The 20,544-nt window shown below is 38.6% G+C and overlaps 1 protein-coding gene across 1 annotated transcript in view; it reads right to left on the reverse strand.

The window, feature by feature from the left end:
• Nucleotides 1–20,544, reverse strand: part of NELL2 (neural EGFL like 2) — a 134,833-nt gene that overhangs the window by 62,902 nt on the left and 51,387 nt on the right. The window contains exons 10-12 of the mRNA XM_084205854.1: nt 18,013–18,104; nt 15,180–15,282; nt 12,063–12,191 (exon numbers count right to left, since the gene is read on the reverse strand). Coding sequence (XP_084061980.1) covers nt 12,063–12,191; nt 15,180–15,282; nt 18,013–18,104 — 324 coding nt within the window. The remainder of the gene's footprint in view (nt 1–12,062; nt 12,192–15,179; nt 15,283–18,012; nt 18,105–20,544) is intronic.

Raw genomic sequence — 20,544 nt, forward strand, 5'->3', positions numbered from 1 at the left:
TGGGTTGAGTTAATTTTGAAGTGTTCATTTGGGCAAATCTGATGTACTGTTTTTTTCAAACTGATTCGCAAAGAAATTTCTCACATTTTTTAAATGTTCACTAGAACTCAGAAATCCCACCTAACCCTCTGTTATTAATGCTACTATCACAAGCTTATTTTACATTGGCACCTGAAGACCCTCTATACCATGGACACGCAGCAGATAAGAAGATGCATTTACAAACAATTTGCAACTTTATTACTAGATAAAGATAATTAATACAAAAAGGGTAAAATAACAGTCAAATGACAACTAGTCACACAGAGACCATATTAAAAGCCTGTAATTCTATTCCCCCTTTGGCACTCCACATGTGAGCTTAGGTTAAGGTATTACAGATCAAGGAGAACTGAACTAGGGCAGGGAATGAGCCCAACATCTGTTGTCTTTCAAGGCTACCAAAATAAAAGCCTCTTCATCCTGTTTACTGGTTTAAAACACTGGTGGTAGCCAGCCAGGGTGTAAGCCCAGTTGGCAGCCAAGCCCCAGGCAGCCACTTGCTCACTCTCCAACCAGTGGGATTAGGGAGAGAATCAGAAGGATAAAAGACAGAAAACTTGTGGATTGAGATATAGACAGTTTAATAGGGAAAGTAAAGGCTGCACACACAGGCGAAGCAAAACCAGGGGTTAATTCACTGCTTTTGCCATCTCCAGGAGAGCAGGGCCCCATCACATCTAAAGGTGCCTTGGGAAGACAAACTCCATCAGTCCAAAAGTCCTCCCTTCCTCCTCCTTCCCCCCAGAGCATGTACTGAGCATGATGGCACACGGTCTGGAATCTCCCTGTGGTCAGTTTGGGTCACCTGTCCTGGCTGTGTCTCCTCCCAACCCCTCAGGCACCCCCCAGTCTACTTCCCAGCATGGCAGTAAGAAAAGCAGGAAAGTCCTTGGCTCTGTGTAAGCTCTGCTCAGCAATAACATCTTTATATCACCATGTTCAGCAAAACTCCAAAATACAGCCCCACACCAGCCACTGTAAAGAAAATTAACCCTACCCCGGCCAAAACAAGCATGCCATCTTTAGACAGAAATGCACAACAGAAAATCTTATGCATTTCCATATCTAAGAAATCCTACAACATCTATCTTAATTTCCTTTTGTCAAAAAGCCTAGTTAGCATATTAATGCATATTCAGGTTTTACTGTTCAGCCAGTAAGATACTGAAGTCAGTTCAATAGGATGAATGCACCACTCCAATGGCTCTACACATACAACAATAAAGACTTGTGTGCTTGAAGTCTGTGATGTGATACTGAGCCACCAGCTGTGATGTACTGACAACAGTGTAGTCATGGAGATCATCAACCTGCTCTATTCCCAGTGGAACAGATAAAAGGGGCACCTCTGGGAAAACTGGTTAGTGCAAAAGTGTTTGGAATCTGCACTTCAATGATTTATTTATACTTGCAAAAACATCAAAAACAGAAAAAAAAAGCCCTGAAAAACCTGCCTTTCTTTATTCCCCCAAGCACTCAAACAAAATTTATGCAAAATATATAACCGAAGAAAAGTTTCCCTGTATCCCTTTCTCCTGCACCCTAACGAGTTTGCTTCCCCAGAGTAAAATTCCCAGTTATATTTTACAATCCCATTAATAAGAATACAACTTGACCTGCAATCTATAAATCATTGTTGACTAAAGCCTCACACTAGCAAACAAAGCCTCTCCTTAGGCCCCCCTATATACACCACTGCCTTTATCCACCACAAAAGCCTTCCAGAACAAATGAGTCTGGTCATTATCACTAAGACAGTAATTATCAGCTGTTATGAGAAGAGGCTACTCCCAGAATTGAGGATCCTTTATGAATAGCATCCTGCCTCCAGCTATTTCCCTTAAAACTCAATAGTGTCTAACACCAGTGATCTTCCTGGTTAGAAAGGTATATGGCAGCCAGGGAGATCAGTGGTGTTAGACACTATCGAGTTTTAATGGAAGGGATAAAACTCTTGCAGGATTTTTTGCAAATAACAAATAACATTAACTACCCAGGAAGAAAGGGAACAGGAACATGTAAAGCCTTATTTATAAAAAAAATTATTGCATAAACACATTAAAAGTTACCCTGAACACAAGAGCAGAGTAGATTAGACCTACGATTTAAAATAAAACAAATAAAACCCCTATGGGTTTTATGTTAATAAAGCAATATGTTTTCACAGCCTATACATATCAAGCACCACATTTACCTGCTCAAGAGGCTAATGTTTTTTCACCACTCACACAACTTCATCAGCACAACTCCATCCTGATCTGAAGGCTCTGCTGGTAGGAGCAAGGGCATCACCACCCTCTACTCCTGTGAATCCCAAGGATGGTTACCACTAACAATGATCACAACAGAGGCCTTTCAGGCCCTTAACTTTATCACTACCAACCTGACTCATACAGAGAGACAAGCAGGGAAAGATTGAGACTCTTCTCTTGGCCCTGACCTAGAAAAAGGGCATCACAAAATCAGCAGATGCTACTCAACAATTAAGGGACTATGAAAATGAACAGTGACAGTTCACAGCAATCAATACCATTAGAAAGGTAAATTAGGATATAAAACCTTTACAGCAAACATAACCTATTCTGCACCTGGAACAGGATCACAGAGAAAAAGAAGTTCTGCCCATTTACTTTCTCTTTGTCATCCCTCCACCAACAAGTCCTACTTTTCTCACTTTCTACCTCTGATATCCAGCTTCTCTGCTGTTTTCATCCTGCAACCACTTTCTACCTGCATTTAGTCCTGCCTTCAGATTTTGCTCACTTTGTCTCTCCTGTACTCAACTGATCCCTTCCCCCATCAGCTCTTACTCCTTAAAAGAAAAAGAACATAGCATAACTTTGAACCAAGATCCCACCAGCTTACCCATCTGTGAAAGTATTGGGCTTTTGTATTTCCGCCACCAAACACACTACGTTCCCAGCTGCTCAAATTTTTAGTATGCTAAAACTTCCTCATTGCTCTAATAAAAGTATCCCCAGTAGGGTCTCTCATACTCCCTCCCTTGATCATATTTCCAAGCTCCTGCTCTCTTCAGCTTCCCTTCATTTTCACCTACTGCCTGGATTCAATATCTTGTGTGTTTTGGTTTCCATAACGCTATCTTTTATGTGTCTCTTTTTGTATAAACCCTTTCTCACTTGCCATCTAAGATGAAAAAATATCTTGGGGCTCTGGCACAGCCCTTGCTCCTCCTCCTCCCACTACTATTTCTAGACTCTCCTTCACCTGTCAAGCCTATGGTTTAACTACTGCTGTTGCCTCCAGTCAGTCACAAAACAATCACTGCACTTTTATTTTGCTTTGCTCTATCAAATCCGCTGCCGCAGTTTTTACAACTGACATATTCCACAAAGGATGTAACCATCAACTTCAATCAAAATTGTGTCTTTTTTCACATTATTTATTCCAGCTGACAGCACCACCATAGTTGTTATCACTCCTACCCTATTTAGATAATTTTCAACTTTTTCTTCTCTTTATACCCTGTGCTTTTGGTGCTACCAGCAGCCAGTAAAAAGCCTGGTCCCTACAGCAATATTATCAAGAGGTAACATGTATACAATCTACATCCAAAATTGTTTTTTGCTCTTGGGGAGCTTTATTACTTTTATTTTTGTCTACCTTTCTAGACCTGTGTGTGTCTCTCCTCCCCCAAAGAGAAAAGCACTAGAACCTAAGGAATCACAATTAATCTAGCCCTGCGAATCAACTATAAGAACATACCCCTCGTGCTCAGGTAAAGCATACAAAAATTACCTCAAGCATACACAAAGGCCAAGAAGAAAAGAGTAAAATAACCTTCCATTATTCCCACCATGCTGGTCCCAAAGAAGAACTTGGTCGCTAACAACTCACGCAGCAATGTGTAGGGATGGTAGGAAGAATTGGGCAGTTACTAGTATATATTGATTTTATTGAATTATTAACAGACCTGTAGAGAAACTGGGTGAGTTGGATTCTAAGTTTTAGCACTCTTGTAAGTAAACTAATAAGATGTTGATGTACCTTGACTCAATTGATAAAGCATTAATTAGACTAAAATAAATTCTAATTTTTGGTTCTTCACATAGGGGCTAGGAAATAACATGCCCTAACTAAACTTCACATTTAACACATACATATTATACACATCCTGGTTCTTTTCCCTTCAGACTATTTTAAATCTCTGACCTTTGCTTAAGTTCATGATTTCTCTGTCCATCTCCTGCAGCCTGTGAAGAGGCCATCAGGACAAAAAAGTACTTGAAATAAAAGCAAAGTCACTCAAGGTCTACATTCCTTGACTAAAGTTCTATATAGCTTTGCAAGAACACAATACAACAATACAGCATTTCAGAAATATCATTTTTAACAGTACAAAGAGTTGTTTTTATTTCAACTTGCCCCAGTTTTTGGAAAGGAAGACAGACTATAGAGATAAAACTGTCCTTGTTAAGACATGCAGTAGGAGATATTTCTCAACAGCTACTCGTGAATGTGAGACTCTTGGAAGAAATGGAAGTCTTTATCTCAGTCTTGTGAAAACATCACTGGACTCCACACAAGTGTAGTTTTAAAAATATATATCACAGGAAAATTTTGAAAAAAAATACTGTCTGCCATCATGGAATATTTTACTTGGCAAACTGCATCTTACTGTTTAATATCTTATAATTAATTCATGTAATAGTGTACACGTGATGAAGCAAGTAACTATATATAGTTATTTGTAAGACATGAAAGCATCCCAGGGGGCCTTTCGTTAGGCTCCAAATAACTAGTCTGATACAGCTGCATACTGAGAATAAAAAAAGATGTTGTCTATGACTAATTAGTCAATTCTGAAAATCAGAACAACTTACTGGCACTCCAGCTCATGATCCAATCCCCTTCAGCACTGCACTTTGTTAGAAATATGTCTTTAAATCTGAATTGCAAAATAATATTTTTCTTTTCTTATTGAAGTATGACAACTTATCATTTTGAACTGCGAATGTCAAGAATTTCAAATACTTTCCACTTGTCATGTTTTGTTTTCCCCTATTTTAAAAGGGTAATGAGGAGCATTAGTATTTCTATACAGAGACTACAAATATCTACTGGGTTCTTCTCAGGAAGACATGGCACAGATTGTACTGCACCGATGTATTCTAAAGCTCCCAATTGGAAGACAGTAAAGACAGCACCTGTAAGCAGTGCTAAGGCCCCCGTGTGTGGTTAAACTGTATTTGGGTCTAAACCATGCAGCTACCTGGTAGGTTACTGTCCTTTCTACAGAAAAGTGCTGATACCACAACTCAGCTGTCTCTCAAACTGTGCCAAACTAGTTACAGGTACCAGAACAGATACAAACACCGTGGCTGCTATTGCTCTGCACTCTTCATAAAAGAATATTTGTTTTAAACTCAGTTTGCCTTAACGCAAGGCATTTCTGTGTCTTTTGTACACTCTTGGGAATCCAGCCTTTAGGCACTGTTAAGAAATGTTGCACTTTTAGACTGAGGTTTTAAAAGTTCCAAAAGAAACCCAACCATTTGGCTGTGGGTACTTTTCACACAGCAAAAGCACCTAACTTTTCCAGTAGTCACCTCCCAGCTAACAGTGAACACTGAACTGAAAGTAAAAGAACAAAACTCAGGCTTTATTTTCTTTTCTCTTTTGCTTGCAGGTCTATTTAATTTGTATGGAAACTCTCACCTTAACTTCTCATCTGAAGACAAATTACATCATATGTTTATATTGCAAGTGGAAAAGGGCTGCTCTCAGTGCAATAAAACCTCTCCTTAGCAAACAGTAGTAGCAGAGTTTAAAAAGAGTTTTCAAGAAGCTCCCTTCATATGATTAGTTTCAGCTGTTTGGTTTTTTTCTTAACTGTAGTAACATCATTCTCAATCCTGCCTATGGCTGGATGATAGAATAATTCCAAACATAATTAATGCAGAAGTAAACAAAACCAAGTAACACTGAATACATCCTACAATTTGTACACATACAAACAATCTCACTGCTACGAGTGACAACACAACCTGTACCACAGTAGGAACCACGATTTATGAACTGGTGTCAAGGATACTGCTTCTGCACTTTAAGTTAGGAATAAACTTTATTATTTTCCTTAATTAAAGCTATAGCAGACAAGAAGGATTAGTCCCGCTCCAACACACTGACACATTAAAACTGCTTTTCTAATTCCACATATTAGGACTTCTCACCAACATAATGATGGAAATAAGATGACACTTAGTGCTTCTGATGAGAAAAAAAATATTAATAATTGATAATACATTAATACTATTTAATATTAATATTTTATTTTAATATTAATACCATTTAATTAGCTTTTAATAGAAATTTGGAAATAAAATTTCTCCTTCCTGGAGTGAAAGTTTTTCTTTCTGCTTGATTGATTTCCCAACCCAACTCAAAATGACTAGGTACTCACTCTAACAAACTGCCAGCTGATGGAGATGGAAGTCTTTATTTCCTAAATGGATGTGTGCCTTGCTTCAGGGCAAAGGGGTTCTCCTAGAAAAGCAGATTCAATTGGCCCATCCTCCTAACTGGTTCAGGGAAAAATACTTCTTTGGAGAAAAGTGGAAAAATTGTTTATTAAGCAATAAAAACTAACCAATATTAAACAATAAAACCTCCTGCTGTTCTAAAAGAGATGATAAACTCAGAAAAGCCTTCTCTCTGGGTTGCAGTTCAGCTCACTCAGTCTCTTATCAGTCTCTCCTGCGCTGGAAACGCCGCGGCTCAAGCCCGTGGGTCACAGGTGTGAGCTGCCAGTGCCCTTCTGGTGCTCAGTCCAGAGCAGGTTTAAATAGGTCCAAAGAAAAAGGGAACAAAACCACCAAAACTACAGTCTAGAGAACTTCTTTGCCTTAGCCAGCTAAAACTAACTAAAACAAAGGAGAGCTCTGTCCTGCTGTCTGTCCAGCCGCAGACAGCACAGTCCAGGAGCAGGAGTGTGGAGGAGTGAGTGCAGTGTCTGAAAACAAACTGCACACTTCTCCTCTCCCTCCTTCACTCTCTGGAACAAGTCTTAAAGGTGCAAAACTTCTTATTCAGCATAAACAGAACAAGATGATTGGGGATATAATCCTCATACAGTCAACCCAGGACAATGTGATACTACTGACACTTTTCACTTCCAAAAAATACTATTTCTTTGAAGAGGGAAGTGTGAGTAACCTTCCCAGGTTCACAAAGCTGACAGTACTGTAGAGCTTTTAAGTAGGACTCTTACTCAAAAAAATTGGTCCATAGCATGAAGACAACAAAGCTAGAAAATAGCTCAGTACAGGTCTTTAATAGACCCAGAGGACTTAACAGAATATATTATAATACTTTGAGGGTTATCTCCATTATGAAAATCTCTTGCTTACACTCTCCCAATATTACACTTAATTTAAGAAAAAGTATGTTGTTTATAGCTCTACTTGGCCAATAGGATGCAACACATATCCCACTGCAATTTGATTGTAACTATTTATCCTTTATAAGATTTCTTCCATTCACTACAATCCGTGGAAGTCAAATTAATTTTGAAGATGTACTTTATTTTTGTAATCCAGTAGTTAAAACCAACAAGATTAACAAGAAGATTAACATCAGATTGTACTAATTAGATAAGTGAAGAAGTGCAATATTCATATTGTTGGGGAAGAGGGTTAATAGTATTTTTAAGCATACACAGGGATATATGAGTAAATCTTTCCAAACAGAATAGCAACATACAACTGTGAGCTAAGGGTTAGACCTGATAAGGTCTAACAAAGTGTCATTTCTGACGTGCTCCAGAAATCTCTGGAAAGAGGCTATTTCTCCTCTAAGACTGCTTACTTCCCTCCACTGACAATGATTCAAATCAAGCCAGCTTATTCAAAAGCGTATTTCTCAACCGAAAACCATCTCCCCTCAAGGGACAATCATCAGTGAAGCTGATGTAATTCTGAAATCCAGACAAAGTCATTCAGTCTTTGGTCTAATTTCATCTGCTACACTTGAAACTGGGACAAACATGACAACAGAAGAGAAACTAGAAGAGTTACTGAGGAGAAAGTATAAATTAGAATATAAATTGAAAATTATTTCACAAAAAATTGTTTTACGTTAACTACTGTGTAAATAGTACAACTAAATTTCCAAATATCAAAAAAAAAACATCATGGTCTGCACACCCATAACATATATTTGTGACATGTAGAGGGCTGACCCTGGTCAGCAATTTAGCACCCAGCAACTCCTTTCTTGCTCAACCCCTCAGTGGGATGGAGGGATTAATAAAAAGAGAAAGTGAGAAAAAATTCATGAGTTGATATAAATAAAACTTTTTGATATCATAAAATAAGTGAAGGGGGATAGGAATAAAAAGAACTCAAAGGTAACCACTCTCCAGCTACCACCAGCAGACTGATGCTTGACCAATCTCTGAGAAACAGCCACACTGTACTCCTGTTTTCACTACTGAGAATGACATCACAAACCTAAACCCCAGCACCACACAGCCTGCTACAAGGAAATTTAACTCTATCACAGCCAAGATAGATATGTGATGTAAAACAGCCTCTGCATCAGGCAAAATCCTATTGATAAAGAAATAAATAATGCAGTTTTATCAGGACATGTTCTGTCATGGTCTCCACAAAAATTATTGTATTTTCCTGTCTTCTATCTGGAGCTTCCTCTGCCCTCCATTTAATCAGCAATCCTTGGCAGTACTTCTGAACTGAAATCAGATTTTGCAGAGAGTTGAAATATGTTCCTCTAGATGCATCAGATTACCTTGGTAGCCAAGAGTCATAACCTTTATCTTGAAAAGCCTTTTCAGCATAACTCCACCATCATAAAAGCAGTGGGTATTGAGCACTCTTTGAAATATATTCCAGAGGGTAATCTTCAATTTAAGAGTGCCGCAGGTATAGCTTTGGGAAAAACTAATTACATTTCACCAGAACACCTGTTTTAGTAAGCTGGTACTGTTAGGTAGGATTCTGTATTAAAAGCACCTACAACTGGGCAACGCAGCATAATCCATACACAACCTGCTCAAAAGTATCTCAAACTGCATAATAGCCTGAAGCAGAAAATAGATTTAAAAGTACTTGGAATAAGGCTTCCAGCATGTAAATTAAGAAATAACAATTCTTTAAGTACAGCTTTACACAGTACTCTGAAGGAAAGTTAAATGTGATGTAAATATTAACAAATATTATTATAATAAACCAGAAAGTTATTAACCATAAAAGTATCTAGAGACATCACACAGCTTTGGAAAAGCACTGGTTCATTCTAGGACAGAAACCAAATTCTTCCATCATTCAGGTAAAATTTATGCAGCTTTTTCAGACCCACACTGAAACCAGCTTTAAGTGTTTTTTTGTTTTTCTCCTTAAGGAATAGTTCTGCAAATGGGAGCATCATTACTTCTGCTTATTCTTTCCATTTTGATAGTACTAGAGCACAAATCAGGATTGTATTTAGGGAAACTTGGCTCTAACACAGAGCCAGTGACATCCAATTTTGCAGTATATCTGAAGTTTGTGCAGTGCAAACACAGAAACAGCTCTCATATCTATGGGCTCTAGCCATCACAAAAAGCCTTCTCTGAAAGGCTTTGTGTTAACCCAACATTTCTATACCTGGCACTGCTTGCAATTAAAGACTGAATAATAGCAGAGTGAAGGAAGGGTATCCACTGCGAAAGGGAGGTTGGGACCATTTCAGCCTTTCAAGATGAGGCACAGGACTCTGAAAAGACTTGGTGTTACACTACTGCCATTGTGCCTTTTGCTGTTTGTTAGTTTAGTACAGAAAGTAAGAATTTCTTTCCACAATAAAATCTCCTGCTCAAAGAGACATTTGAACTGAAGAAGGGATACAGTAATAAAGGCACAACTCTGAAGAAAGATAGGTATTTCAGTCCCCCGCCCCTTCCACAAAAACAATCCTGAAGTTTTGATTTGCTGCCTTACCTCCCATCCTTCCAGCACATGACCTTACAGTCAGTCAGGGATGGACAGTCAAGGGCAGGTCCATCCCTGACTGCCCCTGTACCAACTGTGCATGGCTCAAGTGTGGTGCCAGCACCACAGCTACAGCACAGAACCAGAAATAAAGCCAGGATGGTTTGCCTATTGAAGCAGCTTCACCTCTGGCAGGGAGAACCTCTTGGGAAGTGACCCAACCTCGTGAGCTTTGATCACGTGGGCACATCTTCCTAGCGTCACTTACTCCTGTCACCTTCAACATGGGCAATTGTTCCCGGGTCAGGAACATTTTAAAGTTACAATTTAATGCCTATAAATGTAATAAGCAAAATTATTATTTTTATGTAAATAACATGTCCCAATCTTTTATTCACTTATGCATGTTCCCTGAAAGAAGTTAAGCAGATTTGTAATTACCACCCAGAACCAATGTCATTTTCCCATACAGAAACAATTGGGCCAAGAAATCTCCTCAAAAGATCATCATATTGAAATCAGGTACTGCACAAACTGGTAAATCCTCTTATAATAAGAACGCATCAGCCTCACATATGATAATCTACTGTGTCCTCATCAAACATTTCAGCCTCAATGCTGATTAAAAAGTTTATTTTCTTTTTTTGCTTATGGCATGCCCGGCAAGTTACACACAGCGCAACAGACTCTAATGTGAGAGACATGGAGATCACCAAGAAAGTGTAATAGGTTTTTCTTCTTTCATTTGGCAGAGAGACAACAGAGCTGCAGGAAAAAGACCTCTTAAAGCCCCTAAATTCACCATGACTCCATTGCTTCAGTGACTCCCTAGGGGATGGCTGATGAGTTCCCAGGAACACAGATCCACAGCCTAAGCCTCAGCAGTCTCCAGCGACTATGGGATAAAAAGCAGTTGGTGCTACAAGTTACATGGCAGATCCTGGCGTCAGATACCTCCTGGAACATGATGGGGGGCAAGGGATTTGGTTCTGCAAGATTTTTACTTCTGCTTCTCAAAGCCAGCTTACATCAGAAGGCTTACCATAAAAATTAAGTAGAGATGTATATAAAGCTGAATTAATTATATTCTTCTTTCCCAAAACCAGCCACAAATTCTCAAATGTAAGTCTACAAATGAGCATTCCTGCTGACATTAATGCAGCTACTAACTCAAGTAAGCTCTGGGCATTAACTTTGGCAGAGTTCAGCCTAAGGAGCAATCTTAAAAGGCCTCAATTTATCCCATTTTTTGCGCATCACCAGAGAATAACGCAGGTATTAGGTGGGACTGTAGAGTGCCTGAAACTACATCTCCTCGCAGATGCTTGACTTTCAATTTAATCTAAACAGAACTGCTTACTAGTCAAAGCCCGTTCTGCTGCCAACACTTAAGCTTTGTGTTGAGAATGGCCTGACAGCACACTGGTATTGTGTTTACAGAATCAGGGTTTTCATGGGGCAGAGCAACACTTAGCACCAACACTGGGAGACTGTGCAGAGGACTTTGGCTTTCACTGCTGAAGTGGGGATGGGCTGCTTTCACCTGATGATGCTAGACTGTACAGATGATTCTCTTCTGATTAAGTAGCTTGTTGCTTCCTGATAACAACAGAGCAGCCAAAATAATGAATCTTTACTCAGTACGATTAACAATACTAGCATCTTATATATAGCATTTCTTACTTCTTGAGGAGAGAAAATAGGAACATGCAGCACTGGAAATAGAAACTAAAGGCCACACCAATAAGTTTTACAAATGGTGGAATTTAGATTGCCTAAGTATCTGAATACCATGGGGAAAAAAAGGAAAATTTTCCTATGGATGGAAAACCTTATTGCTTCTAATTCAAGACCTCAGCCATATTACCTGATCACCTCCATGTCCATCAGATCTTTTTTTTATTTTCTTTTAAAGAACTTAATAGGAGAGATTATTCTAGCTGCTCATCATGCTGCACATCTAATTCATTGTATTGAATATGTCTATCCATTTGACAGCTCATGAATCAATAGACTCATGCCCCAGTAATTAGCAGAGAAGTGCTCTAGAGCCTGTGCACAAGGCATCACCTTCGCAGTAGGCATTGTCCTCTCGCAGGGCGCGGAAGCCATCCCGGCAGCTACAGACGGCTCTGTCCTCCAGGTTCCGGCACACGGAATGCTCCACACAGTTATGGCCTTCAGTGCAAAAGTCATGGCCTGCACAGAAACAAGCATGATTGAGGGTTAAATAGAATCCAGGGATTACAAAACACACCTGTCAAAGACAGTGCTATCTTTTTCTCAGTTCTTTTTCTCAGCTGGGTCAAAGAATACCTTTCTATTGTCTGTGAGATATAGAAAAATAAATTGTACCAAGCATGAAATGGATGAGAGGAGTAGTAAAGGCCACCAGAACGGACTGTCTCTAGGTCTTCAATTCAATTTCAGGTTATAGCACTGATCTGAAGCAGCTGGATAGGAGGCTTGCTTAAATCCCCTTACTGTCTCCTTGTCACTGTTAATTACTTTCACAGGACATGTCTTAATTATATAGTTTGTGTCGTTTTCTTTTTTTTTTTTGTTTGTTTCTTTGCACATTTATAAAAGACCTTAACAGCTTAGACACTCAGCATCTCATTTACTAGTGATATTACTTTTAGCACTTTTAGTTCCCAGGTGTATTTGTAAAATCCTTCTATATTTAACCAAAAGTCTTTGATTAACATTGACTTGTTTTGCTTTACTCTCCTCTTATCTCTTCCCTTCCTCCACTAACTGAATACTCTTCCCTTATTACATCATTCTTTCCATTACAGAGAATTTTATTTTTAAATCTCACCTGTTAGCCATCCCTATTTCCTATTTTCTTATGTTTTTCTTTTCTATTTTTCCTGAGTGTGGCCATTTTACATTGTACCTTAATTATAAATTTTTAAGACAATGAAGTTCTTTTCCAGGCTGGAAAACTCAGATTGAACCTTTCAACTTAGTAGTTTTCTTTTTAAATTTCTTCTGTTTGCTCTCATGAAATTTAATGATTTAATGTTTTTGAACAACGTTAGCTGGTTCTAGAAACTGACTTGAAGCTTTCACCTTTTCCAGATCTGTATATAAAGGTGTGGAAGCTTGTCTCCTTCCCTGTTTTCTCATTAATTTTATTTGTTTCAAGTTTCCTTCTTTCACTGAAGCATTAATTGATCAAGCAGCAGAAGTGTTTTCCAATAATTACTGTCTTCTCTGAAAACCACAGGAGACCTTGGGAGTGTAGGCTAAGCTCAAGGGACAAGGACTGGTGTAACAGCAACAGCTCCAGAAGGCTGGCATCAGGCTGCAACACAAGCATCTTGCAAAATAGCAAAAAAGTATTTTTCTGCAGTAAAGATTATTTGTTGTATCATTCCAGCTGGTTTCTGCTTCATATTTTGCTGTGAAAGAGCTTCTAACCCTAGCCTCACAGAAGCTTAGTTAAACAAGGACCCCAAGCAGGACAGTGGCAGCAGAGATGCTTGGAGGTCAGGTGAAAGAAGTCTTTTGCACTTGGACAGCTTAGGAACAGTGTGAAACAACAGGAATGAAGCCAAAAAAGACAAGGAAGCAGAAGACCCCATAAGGACAAAATGTTTTAGTACTGGGACCCAGCGACATGGTTATGATAGAAACATCACAGACCTACTGTGATACAACAGGCTAATGCTTTTCTTCCTCCTGCTGTGGGTTGTTTCTCTAAACTAAAGGCACACTTAGGTAATGTTACCCAGACATCATCATCCACCATAGCTACCACAGTGGCATCTAACATAGGACATAAAGGAGTAAAATATTCTACACTTTAACTGTGCAAGAGGGCCTCCAATTCTCCTTGATGACAGCAGCAGCGTGTGCGTCAGGAGCAACCTCTGGCCACGGCAACACCTACTTTTTGCCTTTTTGCTCCTCCTCATTGAATCCTGAGTTTATGGAAAAGCAAGAGGCTGATTTCTGGATTTCCTGGCCTGTATTGGATTGAATCAGATTTTGGCATTAACTATGAAGATACATGTCACCCAGAAAGCGTGAGGGCTTTCATACTGATTATTATTAAGATTCTCAACATTCATACAGCAGCTGTATTAATAAACAAAATGCATGCTGCTGAATAATAGCCTACAGCAGCTTCTCGTTTAAAGAATGAGCTTCTTGCCTCATGAGAAGCCAAGCTAGCATAATTCAGGGAGGATTGAAAATATTCAGAAAGCACTCAGCTGACATATATTAAAATTTTCTAGCTATACCAGGCACAAGAAACATAGAATCCTTTACTCTAAGCTACTGAAGAGTTTATAGAAAATTATCACTAAAAAATCCTTTTGGACTGTGACAGACTTGAAGACCTGTCTTCTCTTAAGTTCTTTTCTTCTACTTTCTTATCCCTCTGCTTGATGTCATTAATCATATTCTTCATGTTTGTGCTGAGTAGCACAGAAATAGCCATAGCTGCAATCTTTGCTGATGTATACCTAAAATCAGTCCAAGAGCCTAACACATTCCTTCATGCCAGGTATCAATCTATCTCATTTAGCTACAGAAGAAACAGATGTAGCCACTTGAAGATGCAAATGCTAATAGCTTTGAAGATACACATGTTAGTCCAGATTAAAAGAGTGGCCCAAGGACTCAGATCACTTCCTACATCTCTCTCCTTTGGTAAGGATCAGACTGGGTGTAGCACGCAAAGGTGCACTGCATACAAAAATATTTTCCAAAGTTTCTGCTTATAAATGTAGACTTCAACCCCAGAGAGGTGAACAAGTTACCCAAGTACTTGAACAACTGCTTAACACAAACAGTTCTCTGAAAGAGATATCTCAAAGCACCCCAGAAAGGTGCTGGCAAACATGAATATTTCTCCAGTCTATTTAATTTGGACGCTGGAGTGGGTGAAGGGTAGAAAAATCAGTAACAATATGCACAATTTCTTAGACTCTCTACCCATTTTTGGCTGGAATAAAACACAAACTTGTTTCACAGAATTTGCATTACTAAACATTTTACAAACAATTTTCAGATGTCACAGTGCAGTTGATACTTCTTCAGCTTCCCAAAATGTACAGTGATCATCATGCACAGGGGTGTCCTATTCAAAATTATCAGAAAAAAAATCTATTTGCAATCTACAAGAATGAAAAATTACACTGAGCTTATATATGCATCCTGCTATTACCTTACCTTTACAGACTTTGCAGCAACTGTGAGATAAGGGGATCTGTTGAGATTCTGGGCAGTTCAAAGCTGGACAGCTGTCTTTTGGAATTCGCTGCATTTTGTGGTCCTGTCAAATTGAGGTAATTGATTAATATTGTGAGATAGGAAACAAAGGAAGTTAGGACTTTAGTGGAGTTTCACCATTATAATGTACACAAACCCATGCCTAGGCCAAACTCCAAGTACCTTCCAAAACCATTTGAGTGGACAACATAGCACAATACAAGCATCAGGAACTCTCCTACACTCAAACCTTTTCAAGAAAGCAGAAGTGTGGCAACAACTCTCATTTTTCTCTTATCCTAGCTGTCAAATAACTTGTCTCAGAAGTTTCTCTTAGCATTATGCTGTAAGAGTTACAATTATTTCTCAAAAACTGAGGCAGCAGATTCCAGAGTCAAGGGTCCCCATAATGAATAGTCTAAAGAAGCTTGTTACATATACAGCAAGTAAAATCAAACTTGAGCTTCTCTGATCTCACTGCTTTCAGTGGCAGTAGCACTGAAAGAAACTGGCACCGAGTGCCTATTAGGAAAGAGAGGTTTTCATCAGGCATCTGGAAGTGTACAACAGCACAAGATGGTGCATAAGTATGTTCAGGCTCTCAGTGCAGGTCACATGGAATTGCTGCAGTATGCTTGCCTTAGCAACCTGGCTACCACGGGTGTACCTCCTTTAGGCTCCCTCGGGCCATAAATAATGTGTCTTGCTGTGCTCTAGTCATGATAGGGTAAAGAAAGCAAGCAAGGCAAACAACAGCATGCTCCTCAGAGGCATCTGCCATACCAGACTTCAATGAACTCAGGACTAGGCATTTCTGCATGCAAGAAAAACATCTACAATTATGCAACTGCCATTGTATGTATCTATGTATTATTATTATTAGTCTAGCATTTCATTTTAAATCCTCTTTAAGCATGAAATATAAAGATGAACATGTACACAACAGCCAATATCAAAATGACTGCTCAAACTTTACCTTAAGCAATCTTGACAGAGAGAGGGCCCTAATCTTATAATACAATAAAGGAAACCAGACAGAGATGTGCTGTACACCAGAACAAACACAACCCCATAAGCAATCCCAAAAGCTAAATTAACCTTTGGTAGAAATAACATCAATTAAGGTAGTCCGGATTTCATTTTAATCTTTTATAAATTCTAATTTGGAAGATAATTTTTCATTCACTTATTTATAATATTCAAACAGAAAAGTGCATGCCTACAGCATGCACAACTGCAGCAGCCAATCAAAACAAAACATGAGGCTTTTAATTACATCCAGACAAAATGAAAAATTTCCATACATTGCCTTGATAACATCATTATAATCTTTCAAGCATGAAACCAGTACCTGTGCCTTTCCTATTAATACCTCTTGACTTGAAGTCATTAATTATATTCATTTATGAGAACTCTGGTAGTAATAAAATAATTCCCATCTATGAATTCCTAACTGACCAACAAAGTTTACAGATTTTATGCTCTGAATTACCATTCAGAATGCTGTTAAGCAGAAACTGTGCATACTTCAATCCTTGAAAAAGCAACATTTCAATCAGCCAAAGTTGCTGCTTACCATTTCTACCAAGACAGTGAGGCAGCCTACCAGAAAACAAGTCTAACCAACAAAAAACAGACTAGCCCAACCAATAGAGGCATTTTTTTCATACAGTATCACAATTGCCAGCTGTAAGGGACACAAGGCAACATCACATAACTTTTGATCATTGTTAACTATATCCATTGGCTAATCATAGAATCGATGTCTTGGGTGCCATGTTGAAAATACAAACTCATAGCCCTGAAAAGCCTACAGCTGAATCCAAAATTATTTCTGGTCAGCTTCTCCTTGCCATTCTCAAAAGGGTTTCAAAGGTCCTATTGCAGCAATTGAGCTCATAAAGATTAAAATCAACAGCAGTTAGAAAAGAATTCTTCTTTAAAAAGAAGTTCTTTAAAAGTTTAAAAAGTTCTTCTTTAAAAGGTACAATTTTTAACAACTGTATGAAAATGTTTGAGATTTCCAGAAACTGGTCTGATGGACTGCTGCATGATGAGAAGGGAGAGGAATTGCTCGCCTCTTTTTCTCTGCTGAGAAATGTGTGTTCAGGTTTTCAACTCCAGCCCACAGCCTGCAGCTCTCTAACCAGACAGGATTTTTCCCCATCCCTCCCCTAGAGAGACAACACACAACTCACTGCAGCAGTTTGTGTAATTCTTAACCCACAGCTGTCCCTGAGGTATATTTTGCCCTTAAAGTATTTTTCTGCCATGAAGAGCATCTCTATTCATGCAGCAGGGCAAGACTGACTCAGCATCAGGTATATTCTGTTTACAAATAAAAACCCCAAGCCTATCCCATTTTCATCACTAGAAATACCAGATACCTGGTGTACCAGCTCTCTTTTTTCTTTTCCCCCTAGCTTTTCCTCTAAGAATGATCCTGAATTCCCAACTATGTCCCCATCACATCTGTGTATCTCTTACACCTGAGCACATAATTTTGAACAATAACACTGCAGATGGAAACATAAGGTAATCTGTTGATGTTTCATTACTGACAGTGGGGATGACACCTAGGGAAGAAAGAATGCTGCTTGATTGTCAAGCTGTATCATCAAAGCTTGCAGCTATGCAAAGTAAATTTATTTGCAAAAATTTGATGTGGAACTCAGACAACATAAACACAGGACCTATGAGATGCCTTTTCTGCCACTTCCTATCCATATTTCAAAAGCATGACTTTGATATTTCTAACATGCAAGAATTTTTATTCCATCAAGAGTATTCTTACCTTGCACTCAAAGAGAACACAGTCCCCTGAGCCTGAATACACAGTTTCTCTCTGTCCTTCAAAGTAGGTTCTGCCTTCAAATACACACACCGCTTCAGAGAGAAAAAACAAAACAAAACAACACAACACAATGATTTTGTATAAAAGTGTTGGCACACTGCTTATAGAATTGATACATTTTCTTAAAGAGAACTGCATTTCAAAATGAAAAGACTGATTCAACTGCAAGAATATTCTAAACCCATCTACAGGACTGTAGCATATCATAAAAAAAAAAAATTAGAGGAGAAAAAAAACCCCACAAAGTACCCAAAAAGGCACACGTAAGTAGAAAGGTGAAGGATGTTGAAGCAATATGGAGTACAGATAACTACTGAGATGGCAGAAGAGACATGTCTCAGGTGACACCAAGAAAGGTGACTGCCTGCAACACAGCTCACGGCTGCACAGGAAAATGGAGCTGTGAGAGCAGAGCCAGTGGCATTAATATGTAATTAGTTTCTCGAAGAGGAATGTTGCATGATGAAGGGCGATCACTGAAGCCACATGTGTATTTGTTATCACAGTCCTTTGATGTTTCCTCACCCCACACAGTTATTTAAACATTATGGATTTGTATCTTGATTATCCCGCCTCTTTATCATTACTGCTAAGGCATATTAAAGTATATGAATTTTACTGTACAGTAACTATTTTTGTGACTGTCTTTTTTTTTATCCCCCAACAAAACCAGGATCAAGTCTCCAATGATCAAATGACAGACGGATGTCGCCAGGATCGGTGTTTGTCATACCATGGCTTTGGCGCCATTCCTGCACCCCAGCAGCACCAGGTTTTACAACAGCATGCTGACACAGCTCATACTGGATTGCTCACTAAAACTCCTATTCAGTATTTAAGACTTCCATAAAACATCTTCACAGCAAACTGTCTTGCCTTTTTTTTAATGGGTCCATTACTGCAATTACATTATGCAAAGTATGAAGGCTGAGTAACATAACTGCTAGGTACAGAAAATCAGACGTCTGTCTCTGTTGCTTAGGACACAGTCAAGGCTCATCAAGTAAGCATAATCATGAAATAACAGGAATAGGTTACAACTTTCAAGTTCCAGATTACATAGTTAGAGGTCTAATTTGCTAACCATTGATTTGGAGATGCAAATCAATTATACTTTCACAGAAAGGTTTATCTATTCTGTTTAAATAGACTGCAATTTTTAGACAATTTTAAAATATCTAAAAGTAAAGATTTTTTGTTTTATTCATTTTTTACTTTGAATGACCTATATTAATTAGCATTATTCCTTTTATTTTCATTTCTACTTTACTTTCCTTTTTTAACTTTCAGCTCTTTCTTACTTCTTCATCAGCATGAAAAAATTAAAGCGTTGGAACTGATGCTGAAAAATAAGTGATGGGTATATAGCAACAAAAATGGGGTTTTTGAAATTCAAAAATATTGGTTATAATTACGTTATAAAATAGAAATTATCTTGTGTGATACAAGCATCCAAAGTGCTTTCCCAGTCCTTATCTCAACTCACTAATCTTTTATTACATTTTCTCTTTCCTATACAGCTGTGGAGGTGAGTGAGAGAGTGGCTTTGGGGGAGGTGCCTGGAGTCCAGGCAGGGTCAACCCACTACACGCAGAGTGTGTGACTCACAAAGAGTCATAAAATCTCAATACTGTGTCTCCTTCCTCTCCCCTTCTCCCCAAACTTCCTTCTTCTAGAAGGAAGTATATGAAACAATTCTATATAAATCTTTACCACAAACTAGCAGAATCTAGGCAAGACAAAACAATCACCCAGACATACATATCACCTACTGTGCATTACAGGCCATGACACTAAACTGAAATATTCAAAATATTAAGCCCTTTCCCCTGTCCCATACATTTCAGTTTCTAAGAACAACTTCATGTGACAGGAAAAAATAGAGTAAAGCATTGCCTGAGGATCACACAATGGCAATGAACTGTTAACTTAGCACATCCTCATGTTCCCAACAGGCCAACTATGACTGTTCACAGAAAAGGCAGAAGACATCAAAATCACTGTCATTCTATCTTAGAAGAAAATATGCTCCTGAAGCCAAAATACTCTGAACATATGAGTGAGACTACCCAGGCATCTTTAAAAAAGATAAATAAATTTAAAAAATGATAAATAAAATTTAAAAAAAGTAAACCAACAAACTACCTCCAAACATAGTCCACTGAATCCAGTCTCCTTATTAATGGCAACAAACCTGATTCTTCAAAGAAACATAGAAAATAACACATACAGAAGAACCATCAAAAGAACACATCCAGCCTAGTGTGAAATCACAATGCTATTTTTTTATTTCACTAACAGGCTTTGGAAGTCTTTGCATATGAAACCATTCTAATGCAGTGGCACAGTACCACAAACACTTGCTTTCAACAAGAAAATCAGCTCTTCCCCATCTTGGAAACAAGAAAAACTTAGAAATTCTGAGTCTGTGAGAGATGGCTCTGCCCAGATGGCCCTTGACCCTTTCCCATG

Source organism: Fringilla coelebs (genome assembly GCF_963513975.1).
Source record: "Fringilla coelebs genome assembly, chromosome: 5".
Lineage (NCBI taxonomy): Eukaryota > Metazoa > Chordata > Aves > Passeriformes > Fringillidae > Fringilla > Fringilla coelebs.